General features: G+C 37.9%; 1 protein-coding gene across 1 annotated transcript in view; it reads right to left on the bottom strand.

The window, feature by feature from the left end:
• The window catches only part of sash1a (SAM and SH3 domain containing 1a), a 262733-nt gene extending 235882 nt beyond the window's left edge, over positions 1-26851 (bottom strand). Inside the window, exon 1 of the mRNA XM_020918832.2 lies at positions 26345-26851. Coding sequence (XP_020774491.1) covers positions 26345-26851 — 507 coding nt within the window. The remainder of the gene's footprint in view (positions 1-26344) is intronic.
• Between the last annotated feature and the right edge of the window lie 368 nt (positions 26852-27219).

The raw sequence follows: 27219 nt of genomic DNA, 5'->3' as shown, positions 1-27219 counted from the left end.
AGCAAGCCAGGATTAAGTAAACCAAGGTTGACAGGTTTTGTAATGGTTCAGCAAAGGCGCTAAAACCCAAAGGCCAATTTTTCTTCTTTGTAAAAACGTAAAAAAAAAAAAAATTGATGTATTTCCAACTCCCAAGACTGAATTCCCCGGGGTTATTAAAGTAAACAAGGTCTGGTTTGGCACTAGTTTGTATGAAAGATTTGCTGACATGAACACAGCGGTTTAGTGGTTTTGAACGCAGCCGATGAAGTCGAACCAAAAGTACACACAAGTATGAATATTGGATGTACTGAGAGAAGGATATGTCCCGAAATACTGTATAACATTTGAAAGTACTACTACAGCCAGCTTCATTCTAAACCTCAGTACTGTCCAGTGAAAATGTACAAGATTCCTCATGCTGTTGTGAGCTATAGTGGACTGCAAAGAAAGTTTGGGTACTTCTGACATTTTTATTTTGTATGGCCAATTTTACTTTGAAGTTGTCTCATGAAGTTATTTGCCTTTTAAAAGAAAAAAAAAATCACAATATATAGGTTTTTAAAATGATTAGTATTTAGTATTTTTATTGACTCGCTTATTTATTTATTTTAAGCTTTATTTGATTGAATGTGTTAATGTATATTGTGCCTACACTGTGCAGCAATTTGGAGACTTTGTGTTGGTAAAATGTGCTATAAGAACAAAGTTGGATTGGATCACAATGGCAATTATAGCTGCGATAAAACTGAGACGATATTATCCTTCAGAAAGGTGCATGTAAATCCTGTAAGAATCAAAAGGATAAGTTCAAAAACTGAACAGACTAAAATCAACTATAATTGTGCACATTGTCATTTTGTACTATTAAAAGATAACACCTCCAGTTTCTAAAAAGATAATACCTCCAGTTTCTTCGCCTTAAAATTGAATAGAGATGAGATGTTTATATGGTATGGTACTTTAATTTTATTTCTCTGAAACAACAGGCTCACAATTATTCATTTTTCAAAACATCTCCCTCTTCTACCTAAAGAAAATTATGTCCAGTATCTTATCAGTACAACCTCATATTATCATTTCTCCAGCATTTTAAACTACAGTATGTCTCCCAATAATCACATATTCATCACTGTTGTGTCTTTGGAGTCTTTTGATGGCTCCTGACCACTGTTACAATATTCCTAAAAGTTATGATGAGTATATTACATTTAAAACTTATTGTTGTCCATCAAAACTAGGGATGTAACGATATCAAAATCCCTCAATACGATATTTTCACGATATGCATCTCACGGGTTGATATTTATTGCGATATTATGCAACATTTCCGTTTAAAAGTCTTGGAAAAGACTTAAAAGCCTTTGGTACTGATATAATATGACAAATTAAGATTTAAAAGTGCTTAATAACAGTTATTTCACCAAATACCAAAGGATCATGGTCTATGTAGTTTCCCGCCTTTTTTTTTTGCTAATGGCAATGGGAAAGCAAGGCAAGTTTATTTGTACAGCACAATTCATACACAAACTAATTCCCGGTGCTTTACAGATTAAGAAAGGCAATAAAATCACAAAGAAGGACATAAAAAACACACATAAATATTAATTTAAGCAAAAAGACTTGTAATTCTATTAGAGATGTAATGATATTCAAATCTCTCGATACAATATTATCACGATATGCATCTCACGGTATGATATTGCAATATTTGGAGAGGACACTTTTTTGCTTTTAAAATACTTTAACAAGATTTTGGTGTGAATTATTTTCGTCATAATCCTACGAATTCAAGTAAAAAACATATTTCTTCATGTTGTTTGCACTGAAATGAATCATGGGATATGTAGTTCCCGATGTGTATAAGCTGTTGCTACTATAAAGCCATGTGTTTAAGTAAAGGATTTTGTATTTCAATATATTGTGACAGCTCATGATATTATTGTGAGACTTTTGATGATACGATATCACGATATTTCAGTTATTGCTACATCCCTAATTAAAACTAGATCCTTCTAACTGTCCAATATTCAAATTATTAACATAAACTTTAACCACAAAGCGTTCATTTAGAGTCAAAGATGTTCAATCCTCTATCAGATCCCATGAAAAAAAACAAAAACGGACATGATCTACTTGACCTGGTCATTGTATCACGATTACAGAGAAACTTACACTTATATGCAGTACTACAATCAAGAAATACACACGTTTTTAACTTCTCATGACCGGTATAAACTCCAAGAATACAAAGCAGACCCAACATCTGTGAAATTTAAAATCTATCTTTCCGAAACGTGTGACTCTGGGGTCTCCAATTATTCTCACACAAAGAACTCCATAAGTGAGTAACACGTAATGAATAGAACAATTAACTCTGACGTGAATCGGGGTCAAAAAGCAACAATTAGCAATTTGAACTATAGCCTCTCACACGGAGCATGTCTACATTCATCCACTAATGACGACCAAGACTGAGCCTGCAGCAGAAAGCCAGATCTGATTCATATGGGTCAGACTGGCTAGTGTCAAATGTACTGCAATATACCAGAAATACCACACAAATGTCATAGTACAGGATGTAATTTAGCGCATACCAGTGGCACGTTCCAACATCGCAATTAACATGACAAGATGAAGACATAACTAATTGGTTGTCATCTTAACAAGAGGAATTATGGGAAAACAGCTTCATTTGTATGTGACAGGTGCTTAGTGGTGAACCGCAGTCAAGTTATTAGAGCAGTATGTAAAAAATGTACACGCGAATGGAATTTTTAAACCGGGCGATTTCTTCAAAATTGTACATTGGGATTCCAAGTTTGAGAGCAGCGTTTGAGGTAATTGGTGAAGAAAAAAAAAAATTGGACAATAAAAATATCCATTACTTAACCTTTTTAATGCTAGACTTACTTGAGTACATGGAAGGGGTGTTGCTTTTGGTGGGAATGTTCCACACTATAGCATTAAGATTTAGAGACACTGCAGTAGGGGTGTAATGATACCCAAGTCTCACGATACGATACTGTCACGGTATGAACCTCACCGTACGATATTTATTGCGATATGGTGGGAAAGCTTGCGATATGGTGGGGAGGTTGACGATTAGGGATGTAACAATATCCAAATCTCTCAGTACGATATTTTCATGATATACATCTAACGGGTCGATATTTACTGCAATATTGTGTGGACAAAACTGTTAATATGCTACTTTTTCCTCTTAAAATGCTCTGACAAGACTTACTCCAAAAAACTATGACTTAAAAGTGCTTAGAACTGTTATTTCTTTTGCAGTCTACACTGAAATAGAGCAAAGGATCATGGTCTGTGTAGTTCTCTCTGTCTTTTTTTAGCTATTGCTGCACCATAACTCTTCATTTAAGCAAAGAAACTTGTAATTTGATTTATTGTGATGATTCACAATATTACTGTGACAACTTTGAAGATATATCCCAACACAATATTTTGGTTATTGTTACATCCTTACACTGCAGGTGAATAGGAAAAATCTTATATAATTTCTTATAATTTACTTAGGCCTACATAAATGTGAGAAAAAGATGTATTACAAGTTTCTCATTATGTAATGTTTTCATATAAAAACAAGACATGTTATGTGTAAAAACAGCAAATATACATCTTGCATTTATTCAGCTATGGTGTTTTTATTGTAAATCTGACCTGTATCTTAGTTTGGTGATGTCACTTGTATGTCTCCATGGAGATAGATCAGTTTAATGTCATACTGTGGAGCATTCCAGGCAAACTCTTAACATCTCCGTGATGACAAGCAGGTGGGGAATCCTCCACTAGAAGATTTAAATAGCGCATCTTTAAAGGTACAGTATGGAACTTTCTGGAGGTGGCACGTCGCCTGCATGATTAGGAAGATAAAGCCAAATGAACAACAGGCCATATAAGAGTCAGGTTTGTGGAGATGCAAGCCTCCTCACAGTAGACATGTTTTTCTGTGTATTTCAGTGCAATAAAAAAACAACAACATACCTTTATTGTAGTCTATAAAGATGCATATCATGGCTTTAAAACACCTACTTATTTACTCATTTTACCTGTTTGGATAACAGTATAGAAGTTCACAAATTACTATGTATTTACCAACACATTTTAGCTTAACAATTAGTATTAGCTGTAGCTCCTCTTGTTGGTCCTCACCTTCCCACACAGACACAGACAAACATCCATTAAAAAGCAGTAGGAATTTACTAGGCCCTATAAATGTTTGTAAATGTTTTTGAATATTAGCACGGGGAAACCACTTCACAACGTTTTGGTAGGCCGACGGACCTTTTACAGGCCTGTAGCGGTGGGTGTGTGTGAGAGGAATGTGCTAACTACAGTAATTATGGAGCACGTTCAGGTATGCAGCGCTGCAGGGAGGACAGCAGCAGACAGAGACACTGGGCCTGAGTATATGTGTTAATCTTAAAACCACCACAGAGACAATATAGACAGGTAGGAACGCTCGGTACCTGTGTGGTCCATGATCAAAGCTTTCACTAGCCCCGCCCCCAACCTGGAAAAGGACCAATTACGGGCACAAGGTGGAAGATGTACTACAAACAAAAAGGGGTGTCAAAAAGTAATTAGTTAAGAAGTGAAATTAGCAGATACAAGTTACTTCTACTGTATACTTCTGTACCAATAAAAGTAGGTTGCAATTTGCCAGTTTTTGACATGTAAAGGTTTTCTTGTCATCTTTTTCTTCTTCTTCTTCTAATTATTCATTCATTCATGCACCACATTTTTATGCAAGGTGGGTGAAGGATCTCGTTCAAGGACACAACAATAGTATGCACTCTGAATTCGGATCAAACCTTTGAGTTGGTGGAAAACATTGATGCCCCCCAAAAAAGTAAAAATACTCAGCACTACTTCAGTGAAAGTTTGAGAACTACAAAGTATTGCTACAAATCATTAGTATTTGTGACTGCTTAGTGCTATGGTTGCTAATACACTGTACCAAATTTGCACATTAGAGTTTCACTTAACTCACTAAAATCAATTAACTACAGATCAGGAGTTGAGTAGGAGTTGAGTCCGAGTATGTTTTTCAAGACATTTCTAGCAATAAAAATGTCTGTTCTGTTCTGTCTTGTGATGTCATGTGGTAATACAGGAAATTGCAACTTCTTCTAAACAAAAGGTAAAAGGTAGCTATTAACTTTAAAACTACCGCTTCATGACATCACGCAGTGGAACAGATCATTTTGAGATTTTGAAGATGCAGACAGACTAATAATACAGGATCCCTCAAACGTGTGTGAATGAAACAAAACAAAACAACTTCTGGTATGTTTTTGATGAGGCAACAATATTATAACAAGGCTAAAAGCTCAAATGACTTAGTTTTGTTGCACAATATAGGACTCTTTTTCCCATTCTTTTTCACTGACAAAATTTTAAAACTTTTCCATGACTGTTTCATGGCCTAAAGCGAATTTTCCAAGAGTTTACGGCACCTACATGTGTAGAATTTATCATACTTTTTAGGGCTAAATATCAAATGTTAACTCTTTCCACCCACCTTATGGTTTGGTATTATAGTTTTTTTAATGTATTTTTCAGGCTTGGAAAATGACATTTCCAGTTTCCATAACTTTTCCAGGATTTCCATGACCGTGGGAACCCTGGGACCTTTAAATTCTAAATATATCTAACTTAACTACAGGTCAGATCCGTGGAGGGTTGAGTCTGCTCACTGTAAGAATCTTTGCTTTTAAATATATTTTAGGAATCTGTAAAGATAGGTAAGTTCAATATCATACTTACAGGCAAAACAATAACATCTCCATGGCGACAAGCAGGTGGCAGACCCTTCACCAGAAAATTTTAACTTTTAATGAATTTGACATATTTCAAAGAGCATGGAAACAGGCAACAGAATACCCAATGTCTGTTTGCCTCTCCAGTTTTCAGCCCTACCCCACCCTCCCTCCACACACTAGACCCGGCTGAGGACCCTCTGTTGTAGTACCGGTCCCTGTAGTGCTCTCCAAGAATTCCTGGACCAAATCCGCAGGTAAGAACACCAGGCCCGAGCCCTCACGGCCTCTCATACCGATTTATGGACCATGCCTGAGCCCTGTGCTTAGCCTAGAGAGCCGTCACTGTTCATTTAACTGTAGTTTTCATAGGAGAGACTGTCGTTTCACCCTGAAAAATCTGCTTTGTCATGTTTTTAGAGGAGATTACGACTTTACAATTGCCAGATTTAGCGGCGTCTTATTATATGGGGAGAACTGCTGACTATAATGGTGAGCTCGACCACAAAATGTAGGATAGATTTGAGATTATGTAATGAAAGATTAGACACAGACTGATACACAAACCTCCTGCAGGCCATGGGTGATAATAATACTAATGCTCATTGTCCAAAAGTGTGCCACAGTGTAATAAGTAGGTGGTTAAAGCCTGTGTTTTGTTTTCTGTTTTATAGCTGGTTTGTTAGAGAAAAATAAAGATAATAATAGTGAATTGTATTTTTTAGAAATGTGAAGCTATTTTGTTGATGAAGTTAACAAAATATATAGTTCAATACTTAAACACGGACATGGTTGGCTGATTTTTCCAGCTCACAGTGAAATGTGGGCATCCAGAAGAATCTTGAGTTACTTCTTAAAGCTGTATAACCTAATTTTCAAACTGTAACTTGAGGAAGTAGTTCTAGTTCCTATATCTCGCTCAACCTTTGGCACATTAAGTAAAACGCATGCATGAATTTTCAGGTGTGTCACAGCTGTAGAACTGCTTTTTTCAGATGGCGAAGCACAGATTGCATATAAATGGAACTAGTTAACCCGCTAGCTGCTGTGTACAAAATAAGAAGTGTTCATGGGGGCGCTTCCGGCTCAATTGACTTTACGCTGAAACATTGTCACCCCTCTCTGTGTAACTGCTGCAGTGAGTCTCGTCATTTTGGTCTTAAAATGTTCGTATTAACCAGCTCTACATGATCCAGGTGTTTTTATTTTGCTGTTTTGTCCCTAAATAACATCCAATTCGTAACATGCAACTGTGCTCCAAATTCGCCCCTATAAACCATGTGAGTTTCATTTGACTGGAGCCGAATGCTGTTGGTGACATCAGACTTACTTAGTCCACTTCTTTATACAGTCTATGTGGCGAAGTGGACCAGGGTTTGTGATCAGTCAAATACTTAACAGTCTCATTTTGTCATAAATTATACTCATTTATAAAATACAATCAGAGGCTGGCTGCAATTTTACCTTACCAGAATTTAACAAAATGTCCACATGACCATATCAATCCTGCTCTTACACTGACAGAATACAGTGTAGCTCATCTAATAAATACAGAATTTCACCTCAGAAGTAAGTCTTCCTTTCATGAACACAGGTAGGCTCTATGATGAACTCTATGTGGCCCTAATCCCAAATTACCTTTTGCTGCGTCTCTGTGGTAACCTGTCTGACCGTTTGGCCTGCAGTGAACCTCCATCCAGGACTATGGTGTCATATTAAAGGCTGTCTGTGCAGCATCAGTGAGTGCAGAGCTGTTTATCATTATAAGGCTGGTAATGACGGGGCGAGCTCTGGTCTTTGTTCACACACGCCTCTCTCATACACTGTGCAACAGTCAGCAGGGACACATACACTGGAAACTCTGACTCCCTTTATAGGCTAAACAGGAAAAAATGCATGATTTTGGTCAAGATAGTGGATTTATTTTTGCCAATATAGCACTGGAGAAAACCATTTATTGTTGGGCCTATATAATTTACAGAGTTAGTATAATTTAAAGGAATCCACAAGTAGAAATAAGTGTCTTACTTTTTAATGCATATTATTTCTTCATTTTAGATATTTTGTGAAAATAAATTCACAAATGTAGAGCCAGATGATACATTAAAAAATCAATAAAGAATAAAAAAAATCAATAATCCACTTAATTCCTAATATTCTCTATTTAGAACTCTTCAGTCATCATATTTCAACTTTTATTTGGTTGAATGTGAATGTTGTTTGACAAGTCAACTAATTAAAAAAATAAATAAAAATGCTGACTAATCAACTTCTAAAATTGCTAGTTGCAGCTTAGTGTCAAGGTTCAGTATTACGTAATTAACCAACCAAAACATAACTCCCAACAGTCATTTTGTCCATGTGAACCATAAAAACCAATTCAGTGACTCAGGGCGCAGTGGTGTAAAAGTAGTTTTACAATCCATTCACATTTATCGTATTTCAGTCTCTCATATAAAACAATACAGAGGGAGGTGGAGGACTGGACTCAGCTCAAACTGATGGAGACTATTTGATCAGAGCACTGGTGCAAATCCCATATCCCCCACACAGCTGTACACACAACACAACAGAGCGTTACTGTAGAATCTCAAATAGAAGTTCCCACTGGAGTAATTATTAATAACTTGGATTGAAGTGAAGAATGAAGCAAAACAGTTCCTGATGTCATGATTTCAAATACAGTCTTGTGTTGACAGATGCTTGGGCGTGCTCCTGTCACTGTTCGTCCTATGGGGCCTCTTCATCTCCGGACTATTTACTATGTATTTATTGCGCAAAGGTTAAAGTATAAGTGCTATATCGGCCCCAGTATCGGAACTGACATCATCAACATTCCCTGTGTTGCCATGCAAACTGCAGGCACTGCTCTGTCTGAAGCTCTGTTACTCTAGTTAGACTTTAAGATTTGTTTTAAGACAATCTGGCCAGAAAGAACTAACTTAGCTGGAACTACAACAAGAGAGATGATTTTGTGCTGCTAAACAAGTCCAACTCAAATAACCATTAGCCAACATTTTTACAGTTTAGTCATTTTGTTGAAATTCAAATGTCTAAACTGGAAAATTAACACTCGTATTGATCAAAGCTCCCTCAAAATGTGCTGTTTTTAGGGATATAACAATAACCCAAATATCGTGATACTGTATCATCAAAGTTCTCGCAATAATATCTTGAATCATCACAATATATCGAATTACAAGTCTCTTTGCTTAAATTAAGAGTTATGGTGCAGCCATAGCTAAAAAAAGAGAGAGCGAACTACATAGACCATGATCCTTTGCTCCATTTCAGTGTAGACAAGAGGAAATAACAGTTCTAAGCACTTTTAAGTCTTAGTTCTTTGGATTAAGTCTTATATTTTAAAGGAAAACGTAGCATATTAACAGTTTTGATAGCATAAACAAAATGTACCGTGAGATGTATATCATGAAAATATTGTACCATGAGATTTGGATATTGTTACACCCCTAATCGTGAGCCTCCCTGCCATATCGTGAGCTTTCCCACAATATCACAATAAATATCGTACAGTGACATGACGATATCGTATCGTGAGACTTGGATATCATTACATCTCTAGCTGTTTTAATCCATTTTGTCTTTTTTCTTGGGATTTCAGACATTGTATTGTACCCATATTAGACCATTCCTATCATAGCCTAATCGTGGCAAAATTTCTTCCTCCAAAGTCTGCACTCTGCTCCAAACCACATGCTTTTATTGACTGACCTTCTGATTAAACATACCCAGCCGTATCGCTATGTCTTTATTGTGCAGTTTAAACAGAAATGGATCCTGGTGGTGTTATTATCTATATTACAGAACTATGCACAAGTGAAGCAAAGCGAGAGATGCCCAGCTGCTGTTTGTTTGTCCCGGATCGTGAGACAGTGTGAGAGAAGCAGAGAAGAAAACGTGTCAAAAACAAACATGTTTACAACCCACTGCCAGATTTTCAGATTTCCTCCAACCTTCTGTGCTAAAATTTCAATATTCTGCTTTTAAAATATCCCAAAATATTGAAATGAGAATGGCTCTTTGCAAAGTAAAAGCACTTTGTATCATCTATTTATGTCTGTTACTTCAAGTTCCTGTTATAGTCAGGATACTGTAAAAGTACGATTGGAATGTTGTCGTATGTAGTGGTGGAAAGTAAGAAAGTAAAAGTACTGTACCTAAGTTTAAAAAATGGTATCTGTACTTTACCTAAGTACATTTTAAAGTGGACACTTTTAATTTTACTTCACTACATTTGGGAGCATGTACCTGTACTTTCTACTCCACTATATGTTTGAACTGGATTGAAAAGTAAAAGTATTTATTATTGTTTAAGACCTGCTGAAAAGCCTATGTTCATAGTTTAAACAAATAAATAAATAAACACCATCTCTACATTTGAAGTTTTATTAGATCTCAAAATCTACATGAAATACTTTTACATTTTACATTTTACTCTTAAAGTACCTGTATAAAAATGTACTTAAATAGTTTTACTTAAGTGGATATTTTTATTGATACTTTTACTTGCTATCTGCATCTGGTATCTGTACTTTTACTAAACTATCAAAACTTAGTACTACAGTACTTCTTCTACCATTGGTAATGTGTCATTTAAGACCTGGCTTGGATCTAGAATAGTCCTATTAATGGCCTAGTTTAGAGCTAGTGGTACTACGAAATCCAAATATTTTCTTAGGTGGTACTTGGTTTGGAAAGTTTAAAAACCACTGCTCCATGCTAACTATATAGGCTAATAAAATAACAGTCTGATGGCTATTTGTGGGTTTCAAGCTATGGCAACGGTCCTCCATCTCCATAGCAATTACGCCACGCAAAACAAATGATTATATCGTTTGAACGGGGAAAAGTCCTCACAAAATCATGCAAATTAGGGAAAAATTATTTGCCTGAAAACCATAAATATATTTCTGTCATTACCTGATAGTTGATACGCTAATTTGTAGTTTCCAAACGTAAACTTAGTGCAGTCTGTTTTAGCTATAATGTTCAGTATTTAACTATCTAGGGTGTTTAGCTGTGGTGAAACCTTGTACTGGAAAAGCCCTAATAATGTTCCTGTTCTGAATGTGTGTCAGTGGGAGTTCTTCTGCTACTGCGATGTGTTTAGTAGTTTCCATGACCAGTGACACAAGCAGTATCCTTAAAGTTCACTCTGAAAAGTACATCTGTTGATACTTAATGCAGCTGAGGTCATCAACATTTCCTGGAGGTGTGATGCTGACTGTAGGCATGCTCTGTCTGAGGCTTTGTTAGACTTCACTTTGAGCTTTACTTTGACACAATCTGACCATAAAGAACTGACTTAACTGGAACTGGTGAGCTGATATGTGCTGTTACTCAAGTTTCTCACGCATAAAATTACACTCACTCTCATCTTTTGCTGAAAATCAAACTCCTAAACACGACTATGAAAGCTCCTATTTATCAAAGCTCCTTGGAAATTAGTTGTTTAAATCTGATTTTATTTTTTCATGACTTCTGACAATCTTAAAACTTTTTGGACCGTGTTTGCTAATTGTGTCAGCATGGTAAATCCTGAACATTCCACCATAGAGCTACACATAGAACACCCCCAGCTTGATGTCACTGTAAAGTATCAATAGTTTACACCCCTAATTGAATAAATGCATGATAGATACATTCAATGCAAGTAAACCAGTAACTCCACAGAGACAAGCAGGCGGTGTATACTCTTCATCAGAAAAGTTACGTACTGTGTCTTTAAATGACAACCTATTATACATGTTAATGCAGAATATCCTTCAAATCCTGTTCAGATGTCTTCAGTACAGAAGTGGACCATATGAGAAAGAGCAGCTTTAGCCTTGTGTGTCCTCTGTAGCGGGGAGGAGGAGCGCACACACACACACACACACACACACACACACATAAAGCTGCGTTCCCACATTCACACACGCTCCCAGGAGACGCGGTCTGAGGGTTTTCTGACAGACACACTGACAGCCTCAACTCCCCAAGTCGCTGCTCTAAAGTACAAAAGCAGAACACAATACAGGAGATTCTGCAGCTCGTATGGCTCTTTGGATCAATGTAAAAAGCAATTGTCGCATTTTTACTTATTTTTACTCAAGCACATTTTAAACCGCATGTTTTGTACTTTGTAACAGTGAATGATACCAGTAGATGCGGTTAGTGGTAGAAGCAAGAGCAGCAGTTATTAAAAGTTGTGTAGTATTGCTCTATTTACAATTGAAAATTCAAGTATTGACAATTGTTGCATATTTGGCCCATTCGTATTAAAAGGCCTCCATGTAGCTTTTCTGGTGGAGGGTTTGCCACCTTCCTGTCTTCATGGAGATATTGCTGTTGCTTTGCTTGGAATCTTCCTCAATATGGGATTAAACTTCTCCATCTCCACAAATAAAAAAAAAAGGTGACACCAGGACATGTTACAGGGCAGATCTGCGGAGCGGTCTCCCTACTGGCCCATTTTTCTAAAGCAATATATGTTAAAGCTGTACTGAAACATTCTAGGCAACGCATTAAAGGGATAGTCCGGAATTGTGTACATAGGACCTCATTTCATAGTGAGCCAGAGTGTTGGAGACGTGTGGAGACACTTTTTTAAATTTTCCATCCAGTTCTTGTATTTGCAGACATCGCTGGGGCTAGTCTAGCGCATGTCAATGGTCATAGTTAGCCTGCCACTAAAAACAGTCTTACCCACTCCACAAAAAACTCGAAGCAAATCTATAATTACACCTGTCCACGTACATGTCTGTGTCGATAGAATAATGTTTGAAATAAAACTAACCTTGCATCGCATGAATCGTTGCATGTTCAGGGACTATTTTCTCAGCAGCAGCAAAATTTTAGTTCGCTGGTAAGATAGGTGCTACGTGATATCAGTCCGCCGCTGCCAAGCTTTCTATCAGGAAGTACAACTCGCTGCTGCTGCTCAGACATAAATACTTCAAATGGAAGGTTAGTTTTACTTCTAAAATCATTCTACTTACACTGACATTCTCATTGACAGTGGCGTTATAATAGATTTGCTTCAGGTGCTTTGTGGACTAGGTAAGACTGTTTTTAGTAGGCAGGCTAACTATGGCCATTGACATGCACTAGCCTAGAACCAGCGACCTCTGCAAATACAAGGACTGGATGGAATATTTTTTTAAAATGTCTCCACACGTCTCCAACACTCTGGCGCACTAGGAAATGAGGTCCTATATCCAGAATTCCGGACTGTCCCTTTAAAATCTAAATCTAAATTATAAACTAATAACTTTTAACTTCCTATTTTAACCTTTCTATTATTGGCATATAGCGAGTTGTACAGTTGTAGGGAGTATTATCTGTTACATAAGCGTGAGTTGTACAGTTGTAGAGAGTATAGTATGAATTGTTTTTAAATTAAATTGGTTTTGGAATGCTTTTTGGCATATAATCGAAATACTTAAGGAAAGAAAAAGCATTTGAAGCGCCATAGTGTTTGAACATACAAAAGTAGTAGTATTTATCAGCTATTTGCCGCTAATGAAATAAAGTTTGACATAGTTAAGCATACTGTGGAGTTTGCTTTTCTGTCCTTAAACTGCACATCAAAGCCCCTTATAAAACCCCAATGGGTCAACAGTGTCCAGGGTCATAGGTCATCCAGATAGAGATCAGCCATGCCCTCTCCCAGATGCTTTCCAATAGTCAGTACCTCGAGGTCGTCCTTTACAAAGTGGCCGTAAAAGCGAGACATTTACTATAAGAAGCACTTAGCCAAGACACTTTACACATTCTAATCACTAAACTTATTTATGAACTCTCTTTGCTAATTGACTTTCTGCGTCCGGCTTGAACAATGGCGTAGCTGCTTCACCACTTCCTTCTTTATGTGCCCTTAAGCAGTCCTTAAAAAGACTAGGCAAACAGTCCTCTCAGCACAACCACATGGAAACTGCTTTTGTGGGAAGGGCTCACTTCTCCATATGGAACTGTGCCCCGTCCGAGTGTGGAGGGGTAAGGCCCGGGACACAATGAAAGAAAGCACTTTTGTGGAGAGGACCGAAGAGGAAATGAAGTTTTTAGAGTAGGTAACGGCTCTTAAAGGTGCGTGTGGATGTAATGTAGTGACTTATACGTAAGTGTGGGAAAGTATTATGGGCTTATTTTATTAGAGTTATGAGGGTGGTCTAAGGCTTTTCCTGCTACTTTAAGCCATAGGTACAAGTTGGAATGGTCATTTTAGTTTTGGCGTATAGGCCTACTGACATAATTTAATGTTTTGCTTGGTCCCTGCTTATTTTCTATGGACATGTCATTGCTCTGCCTGGAATTTTCCACAGTATGACAACTCCTCTTTACATTTATTAAATTGCAGGTGGTTTTATTGCTCAAGGCATTCTGGCAGTGAGTTGGGATGTCTCTGATCTGACCTGTAACTTTGTTTGGTTTGGTCTCCATGAAGATAGAAAGGTTTAATATCATACTGTGAAACATTCCAGACAAAGCATGGAGAAAAGCATTTGACGGACCCCCCACCAGAAAAGTTACACAATGGACCTTTACATTTGCAGTGGTCCAAAGTTATTCCTCACTTACCTCTGAAACATTCTGAACGTCTCAATTATTTACTGAGATGAAGCACTTTTCACAACTCAAGAGATTAGATCGGAGTTTTGCCATCGTGGTAGGTGAACGACAACTAGCATGCTAACAAACACTTCTTGATTAGTGAAAAATAAGCAGGCCAAACTGGCATACCCATAGGAACCCAAGGCAGACACAGGTAGAACATGCAAACTCCCCAGTCGAGAAACTGAACCCAATGACCTTCCTGCTGTACGGCAAAAGTTTTAACACCACTTTCATTTTCAGGAAATGTTCTGATTCATCGATTGATCACAAGGCCCAAAATAATATTCTTGTTACGAATTTGACTCAGATCAAATCAGAATTTTAATCAAGATTCAGTCCATTTGAATGGTCACTGATATGCTTGGGTATTTTTAATGGAGAGGTCCACAGCCAATCCCCTGTCAGTTAGATCGTGTGGTTTGGAGCAGAGTTCAGACTTTGGTGGAAGAAATTTGAGTTTTTGTGTTTAATGGCAATGATTAAAAGGCTGTATTGTTTATGTTCATGAAACTGATATTTAATTCCTTTTATAAACTGTTTTTAAGAGGCTAAAAGTGTCCACGTCGCTCCAGGATTGATAGTTAATAGTGTGCGTATAACATTCAGTTTACACCAAGCTCAAACAAAATTCTCTTTACATGTTTTCCGAAGTCTTGTAATGTTGTAATCTTGTACCGCACTTGTATGAAAGAGCGCGTACGAGCTCATACATAACTATATTTAATCTGCAGCGTGACTCTATACCGTTGTCCTATGAAGCCTCATTCACTTAAAGTACATCGGAGTGCAGTACAGGTCATCTTCAAACCAAACCTCATTTCCTGGTGGTGAGAGTGGCAGGATATTAATCACGATAAGAGACAGGAAGTGAGGTGAGAGTGAAGCGTATAAGGTAACTCCAGCACTTCCCTTTTGCCGCTAATGCTAAGCGCTAACACTATTACGAGATCTTTTGTCCACAGCTGTTGCGACACCTCTGGGTCATTGCTCGCATTCTTCTCAACTCTCTGATGTGCCCCACCCATGGGATCTGGTCAGCTGTTGCAACGCAATAAGCGAAAGGCCTTGACCTGCCAACTCTGCTCACCCAATAAACCCAAGCAGCACCAAAAAGCCCCTTATAAAAAATAAAAAAATACTATTTACGATTCTATTTTTTTCCACTCTTTGGCATGACACCCACAGTCGTTATCATCGCTCGTCCATCGGCACAATACTGGACACTTGCCTTCGCGTTTTCTTTCAATAGACGGAAATTGGGACTAGAAAACAGTGCGTGGCTGAAAGGACATGAGGCTCCATCAGACAATAGAGAATCTCTCAGTGTTTAGCTAGCTCTTCCTCCCGACACACAGCGCTTAACAATGAGGCGCTATTATGACTGACTGGGCCTGTTGTTTTAGACGTTAGCAGGCCAAAAAGCACCGGGAGAGTCTATGTCTTCTTGAATTGGGATGTGCTGGGGTGCGGATAATTGTTGACGTTGACAAAGTAGGAAAAAGAGTTCAAGTTCAGGACTTAGGATTACACAGTGAAAGTATTTTTAATATGTTGTCACGCCAACAGCTTTAGATGGAGGTTAAGGTCAAATGGAAAGTGCCCTGTGAAAAAAGCCTATTACATAATTTATAACTGTATTCAACACATATTTGCCATATCTGGTTTATAGACATTCCCCACGCAAAAGCAGCAGTGCACACTATAAAGGAAACATCTAGGTTAACCACACAAATTATGGAGAAACTGCATCATAAATTCATACTATAATCTTTCATTTCTACAATACAAATTAGATTGCTAGAATATATATCCCTTCAGTAACTTTGTGCCTAAAGTAGGATGTACAAAGCTTCTAATAAAGAATGGAATATGGTTGTCAGAAGTATCAAATTTGTAAGTATCATTTGTAAGTAACATTTGAACAGATATTCACCCTAAAAAAGTCACATTCACAAGACAGAAAGGAACCTTGCCTGAATAGCTTCAGAATAATCCTGAAGTGTATCAGAATAAATATAACAGCACTTAGACAAGGATACACCCTTGAACCACTATGGAAACTATCTGGACCACTGAGGTATTACATTATACAGATATAACACCACCAGGGCCATGTTAAATAGTTTGAAATTAAAATATTCTCCTTTTGAGTTTATATGGAAGTAATAATTCCGAATTGGGGTTTACATGGAAAACACGTGAAATAGTCTTTATTTAATTCTGCTCAACGTCAGGGAGTCGAGAAGGGTTTTGATTGGACAGGGAGTGCATGAACGTATTTCCATCTACTAGAAGAAAACACACACTTCCGCTGCTACTGGCTTTTTGTCATCTCGGTTTTTCGTTACACCATGGACATAAATGTGATACAAACTTTTTTCCACAGTCGTTCCCATGATAATTAAGCAGCAGCTGGAGAATTCTATCATCACGCTTTACGTCTGTCAGCTGAGGAGGAGAAGGGAAGAGTGTCGGAGAAGGGAGGAAGAAGACAAACTGAGTCAGCAGTTGTTCTACCTCAGCCCACTCCCGCATCCCGCTCGCAAATCCAAAGAGCAGTGGATGAAAGTCCAAAGCGAGGACTGGTGGAGCCGGATCGTCCGGATCACATCAGAAGGGTGACCCAACGAGCATGCGCTGAAAGACCGGAATTATTTTTAAGAAGAATAAACATTTACATGATCAAGGAATACATTAATTTGGCTTTATAATCAGAATAAACCACCCACTTACTTTGGAATTAAGCTTAATTCCAAATAATCATAAGGAATTAAGTGTTTATATAGTCTCTTTAAAGCGAGGGATAAATTTTTATTCAGAATTAAAGTTCTTATGTAAATGTGGCAATGGTAATATAAAAGAAAGCACAAATATTTAATGTTGAAAATCACATTCTATTGCCTCAGTGTTTTTTTCATTATGGTATTGGAATCGGTATTGAGTATCAAATTTTTGTATTCTGCCAACACTAGACTGGGACAAATGTGTGGTTAAAATTTCCAATAAAGATGAAAAAAATCTAATAAAAAAGCAACATTTGAAAAATACAAAACACACTGATTAAAACCAGAATTGTCTAAGAAATTTCTGCATTTTATAACCACACAAAAAAAGTAGAATCCCGACTGAAAGATAGCAGCTGTCAGTGTCACTAACAGTGCTAACAGCGCAGTAGAAAGAATGACTGGAGGGCTAAATCACACTTGACAAATGACTTCAACCCAGTGAGACACATATCATAAAGTCTCCTCACTCATCTCCTGTAGTCGTTTCCTTATTATATCCTGTGATTTAACTCAAGACTCCCAAGTACCAACAGTGTACCACTATTCTGCACACTATTGTTCCCCAATGAGAGATTCGCCAAGAAAAGGGTTTGTTTACATCAGAAGGAATCATCTCATGGAGGGGTAAGGGGTCTCCGTGGGCCTGTGCAAAGGACCGTGGGTATTTTATTGCACCCAGCTGAGCATTTAAAGGGAAAATGTTTGGTAAATGGTTGTTGACGAAGAAAAACACCAAAAGATAATATGTGCTTTTCGGAAGATAAACTGGGTTAATAGAAATATGTCTTAAACTGTCATAAACTGCAAATTGTTAATGCAACATTCAGTAATAACAGGTTACTCATGACTGCCAAAAATATACCAAATGGTTAATATTTCTTTTTAGGCGGTTAGTTAACCAGATTAAAGTGGTAAGTGCATTTTACTTTGATGAGTCTTGTATCCCTTCCTAAATACAGCTTAAATGCAAAATACTGCACTCTAACCTGAAAGGTGCAATGTGTTTTCTCGTGGAGGGTCACAGGGGTGGGCAATTATTTTTTCCATGGGGCCACATGAGAAACAGAAAAAATTGTGGAGAGCCAGGCTAAAATGCTTAACTGAATTCTGCATAATATTAACCCCTTAACACCTGAATTTATATAGATGTATGTAAAAAATGTTGATTGTGTGTTTTTTGCATTTAAGTAGATGGTAAATTAAGTTGAGATTATAATTTGACTATAGCAAAAATAATAAATATATATAAATTTGGGTATGTTACAAATTTGCGACAACTAGAAACAAGTGCTTGCCAAAGGTTGCAGCCGCTATGTTGGCTTATATCTTGATCCGAAGAGTTTGTTACATATTTCTGACAGTCAGCGTTAAGGGGTTAATTGTATTTCTTTATAAAAAGCAGTAAATAGGATTGTTTTGACAAGCTGGTAAGACTGTTAAGAGTTTATGTTATGACTAAGCAATCAAAAACTGTGGTTGCCTTACAAAAAATGTAAAAAAAAACTTTAAAAAAACACCGCAGCAAGCAATGCAGCGTTAGTCCATGCATGAGGTAAAATTATAACATATGTTTATTCTGTAAATCCAAATTAGTTTAAATGGGGCCGGTCAGAGTCAACCAAAGGGCTGTATGTGGCCTGGGAGCTGTACAATGCCCAGTTCTGTTCTATAAACTCCTTGAATCCATGTAGATGTTATTGCTTCGCCTGGAATGTTTCACATTGTGGCAGCAAGGGATGCTACCAAAACCAAGTTACAGGTCAGATCAGTGGAAAGCCGATATTTGTATTGTGTATTATTGGGCAGAAAAAAACTAAAATTGAATAAAGCCAGGATTGACAAGTTAAACGGCATTGTTCATGTAATAAAGATTTTCCTTCTAATATCATGGAGCCCTGGAAGCTTTAGTTCCAGGCTGACATGATAAATCCCATAATTGGCTGAGTCCGTCTCCGTTGGGGGTGCCCTCTCCTCTCAAGGGCAGAGAGAGAGCAGACATATCCACACACCAATCATTACACTCACCCCATCCTCTTCTCACACTATTCAAAATGCAATGGGATGGGAGCCTTTCTACTCTATTGGAGAACCCGCTCACTCATAAAGACCCAGAGGAAGACCTTGACAAATCCTTTGGCTCTAGATAACCATACATCAAATATTTCAGCCAAGATTTTGATTCAGTCTGGTTCCCATAGCGAACAAGTCATAGTTAGTCTTCCTGTCAACACAAGCATCTTGCCCAAGGACGCAACATCATCAATGGAATTACAATATTGTTAATGGGAAATTTGTCCTTTGCATTTGACCCATTCTTCAGTGCTTCTGGTGTAACCTTCAACTGAAGACACACAGGAACCCATCTTCTGATCTTGAGCTATTGCTTCATGATTAGATGTACATAGATGAAGGATTAAACTAGTGTGCATGTTTAGATTAGAGGGGAAACAGAAGGATCTAAATAAGGTTTTCCCAAACTTTTTTTCTGGGGACCCATATATATCACAAACCTTTGTGACCCAAGTCAATAGACATATTGATTTGACATATTGACATACTCGTAAATCACAAAATAAAGGTGGATTTGAACATTAATGAGGATATTTTATTGTTGGCTGAGTGATCGTGTTGCTTTGAACTATTAGTATTACTCAAAGTTTTAAACAAAAAAACACAGTAATTAAACTAGCAATAAAAAGGATCCATAAGTCGTCTATTTGGACATTAAATGTAGCCCATTTCTTTTTCTTTTCAACATTCAATTGAACCAGCAATATTGGAACAAAACAGTCAATAAAATAATTACAAAAAGATTAGAAATTATACAACACGTCTTAACATTTCAACATACATGCAGATCATGACAAAAAAAAATGACCCCCCAGAAAAATTCTAGCGACCCAGTCTTTGGGAAACAATGATCTAAAGAATTCCACTTAGACACGAGGAGAACATGCAAACACCATACAGAAAAGCCAGAGAATCAAATGAGTGATTTTCTCACAATGAAGAAAGAGCGCAAGCAACTATGACACAATTGAGTGAAGACTTTTCATTTACAGCTTCACATAACTCGCCAAAACATCTAGCCTGTTTTGAAATAGGTTATATGCGTATTCAAATTTTCCCTATATATTGTACCTTGCACGCTTGCTAAGTCTCGCACATGTACATTTGCAGAGAGGGGGTGCGCTAATCTCCGTTTCAAAAAAAAATCTAGGTTGCCGTCCAAAGCGTGGGTGTGTGCGATTCCCCGTACACTTTTGCATAAAACCCAGTATCTGTGAATTTCTATCCGCTCCTTTCAAATCAGCCAAATGAGCTTAAAGCATTGCTACTGAACTGCATCACATTGGAAAGCCCTTTTTTTGTCTTTGCCACTTTGCCTATCTGTGAATCCCACTGAGGTTCATTGGGGGATTTGTGAGGGATTATGTGTCAGCCCCGCACTAAAACAAAGTGTGAGTTCTGCAGGGTTAAGCTCTCTTGGCTGTGTTTATATGTGCAGCTTTGGTTTCAGGGGACTGGGATGCCGGTCAAGGGCTTTCTCTGCCATTTGCACTGGGAAACACTAGAGTGAAAACCCAAGGACAAAATAACAGTTTGAGTTAGGGCTAAAGGATTTGACAAAATGTAATCAGGATTTACTTCTGTCATATAGATCAATCATCATTTTTGCTTTAGTTTAATTTTGCAGGGCCCATATTATACTATTTTCTGATCGTTATAATGTTGTTTCCTCATCACAAACATACCTGGAGTTGTGTTGTGTTTCATTCATACACATTTAGCACACAAATTCGGCATATTTAGGCTGACTGCACAATATTTCACACAGGAACAGAGCATTTGGAGCTTTGGAGATGTAGACAGCCTCATAATAAAGGTTAATCAAACATCATGTGAATGAAATAAACCATAAGTCCAGGTATGTTTTTGAGGAGGTAATACTATTATAACATGGCTTAAAGCTCACAAGAGTCAATTCTGCAAAATATAGGACATTCAAAATCTAGTAAAATGCCAGTATTCATCTCTTGAGCATTCATCATATTCATTTCTTGAACAGACAGTTACCAAAAGTCTATATTGTTTAACATAAATGTCCAAATTCTTCTTCCAAAAGCTGAAAAGCACCTGCTTTTACTAACAGAGGATTGGCTGTAGACCTGACAATAAAAAAAACAAAGATATTACTATTTACTATTAGAAATGATTAAATCTTGATCTTGATTAAATCTGATAAACTGCACAGCCCTAGGTTGAGTAGCAAGGTTTTCATTAGGGATTTAATGATATTCAAATCTCATGGGATGATATTTATTGCAATATTTTGGAGTGGTTAATTGTAGACAGGATACTTTTTGCATTTAAAATATCTTGACAAGATTTAATTGTGACTCAGTACTATCATAATCCCAAGAATTAACATGAAAAAAGACATTTCTTCATGTTGTTCACACTGAAATGAATCATGGAACATGTAATTCCCTATATTTTTTAGTTGTTGCTACTATAAAACCATGCATTTGACCAAAGGAACTTGTAATTCAATATTACTGTGACAGTTTTGACGATACAATATCACGATATTTCGGTTATTGTTACATCCCTAGTTTTCATGGTTTAAGAGCGAGAATGGTCCAAAATGGTCAAGAAAATACACTTACATACACTTATTTTTCCAGTTATCAATTGTAAACTGAATTCCCCTCTTCGTTTCCAATTCCTGTTACCTATCACTCTCAACCAATCACAGCTTACAAATTCAACCAACAACCAATCATGTCTAATAACATTCTTCCACAACAGCAGAATCACCAGGCTCCTCAGCCTTCCAATTTCATCTTCTTATGTCCTTAATACCTCCCACCAACATCTACAGTTGCACTTTGAATTACTTTGTGTACGAATTGTGCTATACAAATAAACTTGCCTTGCCTTGCCTTACAGTTTAAACTTTTATTAACTATTAACTCTATTTATTGCACCTCCTTTGTTTGTCTGAGTCTGTTGTATTTCCTGGTGGTTGCAGTGGACAGGAGAGACTACGGGAGAGAAGCCAAATGAAAAGGGACTTCAGCCACACAGGAGCAGCTGACATAACAAACAAAGAGAAAGTGTGAAACAGCAAATAGGGTGAAAAAACCCCACTCTTGACAGAAGTAGTAAATTACCAGTTTTACAAATGTTATGACTTGTTATAAAAACAATGCAACACCTTTGAATGACATTGTGTTCAAATGTCTTCAATAACAGTAAACAAGCAAAATCAACTTTGAGGCAAGTCTGTTGAGTTTTACTGTTAAAAATATCTTTCACAGTCCATGCTTTTTTATTTATTTCCACCACAGACTTTATAAGCGAGTGTGACATCAGCTCCAGTCAAATGAAGCTCACCGAGGCCAGCAGTTACAAGGTGAATTTCGAGCTGAGTTCCATATTAGTGAAATAATTTACAGACACAATTGTGAAATAAAAACACCAGAATCACCTAGAGCACATTTTAAGACCAAAATTAATAGTCTGACAGCAGCAGTTATAACGAGAAGGGCAAGGTTTTTTCAATACAAAGTGAATTGTAGCCGAGGTCGATGGAGCTGAAAGCGCGGCCATGCTCACCTTTTATCTGGAATGCGGCGGCCAGCAGGTTAGCCATCTCCATTTATGCATTATATGATTTGAACATATTTTGATGGTGTCTTCTACCATAAATACCAACCGTTTTTGCCTCAGATAAATCAAACTGGTCAGGTCTATAGTAAGCGTGCATCTGGGAGCAGTAAAAGTAGCGTTTACTTCTCATATTACTACCCCAAAATAGTACCTCATGATAAATCTACTCTCATTTTTCACCATCAACATATTCAGCTACTTCAAATACAATTCACACCCTTAACTGTGAGCTTGACAACGATTGTAACTGCGGCTTCATTTAAGGCCTTATGCCAAACCAAAACAGAACCTCACCTTTGACCCCTGAAGTGCTAGCGACACCTCACACGCAGCTCCCCAGTATGTAAACAACAGGCTGAACAGTAACGCCAGTGAAAGGAGGTCAGAGCCAGACGTGTGAAAACAGTTGTAGTAGCAGTAGCAGCAGTAGAAGTAGTAGTAGTGCTGGTTGTGGGAGCAGTAGTAACAGTAGTAGTAGTAGTAGTAGTGATACTGGTAAAGTCTGCATGGTTGTAATGGTAGTGCTTTTAGATGTAATAGTTATAAAAGCAGTATAGTAATTGCAATTTATTGAAGGAGTCGTAGTAATAGCCTGCTGGAGCTAGTGTAACACAGAAGTAGTTCAGTAGTAGTAGTAGTAATAGTATTTGAAGTGGTCACTTGATGAGGCAGGTCTTAATACATATAGTAAAGATTGCATTGCTGTAGTTCTTCTCATAGTAGTAATGGTAATCGCTCAAGTATAATGTAGTATGTGGTCAGTATAGGGATGTGCGAAAATATCGAAATATCCATATATATCATATCGTTTAATGTGACGATACAGTATCGATATCGCGGACTGCTGTATCGATATATCACCAAGAGTATTTTTTTGTATATTTCACTAAATAATTTAGTTACAGCCCTACAGTTTTGTTGCTTTTTAGAGAAAGGAAAATCGTTTATGCAACACATTTGACATTTTCACTGTTTCATCATTTAGCCATTATTTTTTACTAGGGATGTAACAATGACCGAAATATTGTGATATCGTATCGACAAAGTTCTCACACTATATCAAATTACAAGTCTCTTTGCTTAAATTAAGAGTTATGGTGCGACAATAGCTAAAAAAACAGAGGGAACTACATAGACCATGATCTTTGCTCCAGTTCAGTGTAAAGTATAAGAAGAAATAACAGTTCTTTTATGTATTAGTTTTGTGGTTTACGTCTTGTCAAGGCATTTTAAGAGGAAAAAGTAGCATATTAACAGTTTCGTTAGCCTCCACTCATCGAAATATTGTACCATGAGATGTATATCATGAAAATATCGTACCAAGAGATTTGAATCGGTTTGAAATATATCATGTTGAACCGAAAGTGCACTGTATCGAGATATGTATCGTATCGTGGCCTGTGTATCGAGGTCTGTATCATATCAACAATGTCTTAATGATACCCAGCCTTAGGTCAGTATTTGATTAGGTTGCTCTTAAGACGTAGTAAAGTGCAGATTGCATCACACAGTAGTTGATATTAGTAGCAGTAGTCGTCGTAGTAATAGTAGCAGTAGTGATAGTAGTTACAGCAGTATCAGTGTGTAGCAGTAGTTGCAGTAGTCCCCCGTAGCTCTGTGGTACATTAGCTCAAAGTACCTTGCATTGACATCCATCCATCACACTAAAGAACCTTATTTACTCAGAGTTGATCCAGCCAAGGCCAGGCCGATTAATAATAGAGGCCTAAATCTTCTTTATACTCTTCAGTCTATCGATCTACTGCCACTTCCAGCGCATCCCTCACCCTGGGCCAGCCACAGCTCTCAAAAATAGTGTTTAGATTTCACATTTACCTAGTGCACAGCTCCTCACCCTTACTTTGATTTTGGGAGTGAGTTGTGCCCTTTGGAAAGACGTCTTGTGAGTGACAGGGTGTTTTAGGCAGGGTGATGGATGAAGCGGAGGTGCTGACAGGTGCTTTGATGCCAGACAAACCACCGCTGGCACTATACCAATACGCCTACCTCTAAAAATCAGTCAGCGGAGAGCAACCTCAGACATGGAACTAAATATGAATCTATTATGGATCAATGGAAGCGGACAGGTTTCTGAAGATGTGAGGAAAAGATTGAGTGAATGATAAATTTGGAGTTTGTAGCAGTAACATAAAAATATTACAGTTGACTTGAGTTGACTTCTGCAAAGCTTACAGTAGTTTACAAGCTTTCATGACTAAATACAATCGGTGGTTTGTAGTAGTAAAAATAGTAAGTAAAGTAATAAAATGAGCAAATTATTATATTTTACACACTTAAAGATCATATATTACACAAAATGACTCTTGTGAGCTTTGAGGCATGTTATAATGTTGTTACCTAATCAAAAACATACCCAGAGTTGTGTTTATTTTATGCACTTGTTTGAGTAATTCTTTATTATAAGTATATCTACATCGACAAAACTTAAAATGTTCTGTTCCACCTTGTGATGTTACGGTAGCTGGCAAGTGCAAAACACTTTCACATTTCACAACACACAGAGATAAAAACAAAACACATTTACATCTTGAAAACACATTCCAAGTTTCATAAAACACATTTGCAAATGAGCAAACAAATTTACAAAACATGAAATTTCTATTGAATCTCTTTTCCTGCTTGTCCCGCACTTCGTTCGTCTTTTCTGCTTTTTAGGACATTCCCTTTCCGTCAAGAACTTTTTGTTAATGTGTTTTGTGGGTTTGTATTTGTGTTTTTGCCACATGTAAATTTGTCTCGGTGCTTGTACAAGTGTTTCATGTGTTTTGTACAAATGTGTATCGTGAAATGTAAAAGTGTTTTGCACTTGTAGTAGTGGTAGTTTTCAAGTTTTCAACCTTTTACATTTAGTTCAGTAGATCTTGGCAATTAGAATCATTTGGATGATTTCAGCCCTGCATGAAATCATCCAGGGATTGTGTTAAACATGAGTGAATGAAACAAAACACAACTCAAGATATATATTTGATGAGGAGACAACATTGTAACAGATCAGAAAATAGCTTAATATGGGCCCTTTAAATCCTACTTCGGAGACATGCACCTGTAGGCCACAAGTTACACAATTCCCTGCAGCACATTCTAGCAGCAAGATCAGCAAAAAGACAAAAAACGAGTTCAAATTCACTCTTGTATAGCCACACAAACGATATGATTTGCCTTGGAATGAAAAAGCCTTACATTTCAGACCTGACACACCAGGATGACACTAAATGTAATCTGCCAATACATTACACACAGCCCTACCTCTTAGCTATACATCCTGGGGCATTCTCTAGCTATATGAAGTGATCTTTAGTCATGTCACTAATGGAGTAACAGGGTGACTTTTCTTTCTGAGTAAAATCAATATCATAGCCTATTAGACTAGAATAGAAAAATAGGCTACGTAAAGGCAACCAGTCCAGCGTCAGCCTCGCACAATATGACGTTAGAGTGTTGTGACCCCAGTGCCCTCCTCCACGTGCCCGCAGCTCTTACCTTGTTGGAGTACGGAGGCCGGGCCAGGTTCACACCGTCTCTGATGAGTTTATCCCTAATCATGATTTTGAGCTTGAGCTTCGGGTAGACAGTCACGTCCCTCCGGTTACCCAGGGTGAGGTTCCTCTGCGCGCCCATCGTGTACCCTCCATTCCTCGGCGCGCGCTCGTTGAGAGGCTCGGTCCACGACTTGGAGCTCCGGAGTTTGGACTCGTACTGGCTGACCATGTGGCTCGTGTAGATGTCAGCGGCGGGGGGCATAGGTTCCAGGGTGAAGTAGAGACCGCTGGCAGTTTCCTTCGCCTCATCCTTCAGCCTGCGCACGGCTTCGTGGATGCGCTGCCGGTGGTGAGGGATGTACACGCCGATGGCATCCAGGTCCGGGTCCCCGATCTGCTTGCACACCTCCAGGTCATCGTAACCGTTGTCCACGAATGACTCGACGTACTGGGCGAGCTGTAGCGTTTTGAGCCACTCAAACACGATGACAGGTCCATTGGTCGTCATTTTGGCTCCAACTTATTCCTTACTCAAAAGAGGCTCACTTTATCACAAAAAGACATCGTAAAGTCAAATACTAGTGGTTATGTTGAGTGCTAAACCACCTTCATATCGACAGGTAGAATACATGTCAACATCCATTCAGAGCAGCTCGCAAATCCGGTTATCCGTAGTCCAAATCAAAGTAATTTTCATTCAAAAATAAATCCCAGATCTTCAAAGTGCAAGGTGGCAGGTATCTTTATCCAGTCACTGCGAATCCAAACGTGCACTTTCTTCAATAGTCCCGGCGCGTAACCATCATTGCCAGCACACCGTTCTTCACACAACGCGTGGAACTACAGCCAAGAGCCACCACGCTCCATCCACAACCG

This window comes from Boleophthalmus pectinirostris, unplaced genomic scaffold, assembly GCF_026225935.1.
Source record: "Boleophthalmus pectinirostris isolate CB_2022bp ecotype Guang Dong unplaced genomic scaffold, ASM2622593v1 HiC_scaffold_13, whole genome shotgun sequence".
Classification (NCBI taxonomy): Eukaryota; Metazoa; Chordata; class Actinopteri; order Gobiiformes; family Gobiidae; genus Boleophthalmus; species Boleophthalmus pectinirostris.
Note: the sequence above shows the minus strand (reverse complement) of the source record. Positions and strands in the feature narration are given on the sequence as shown.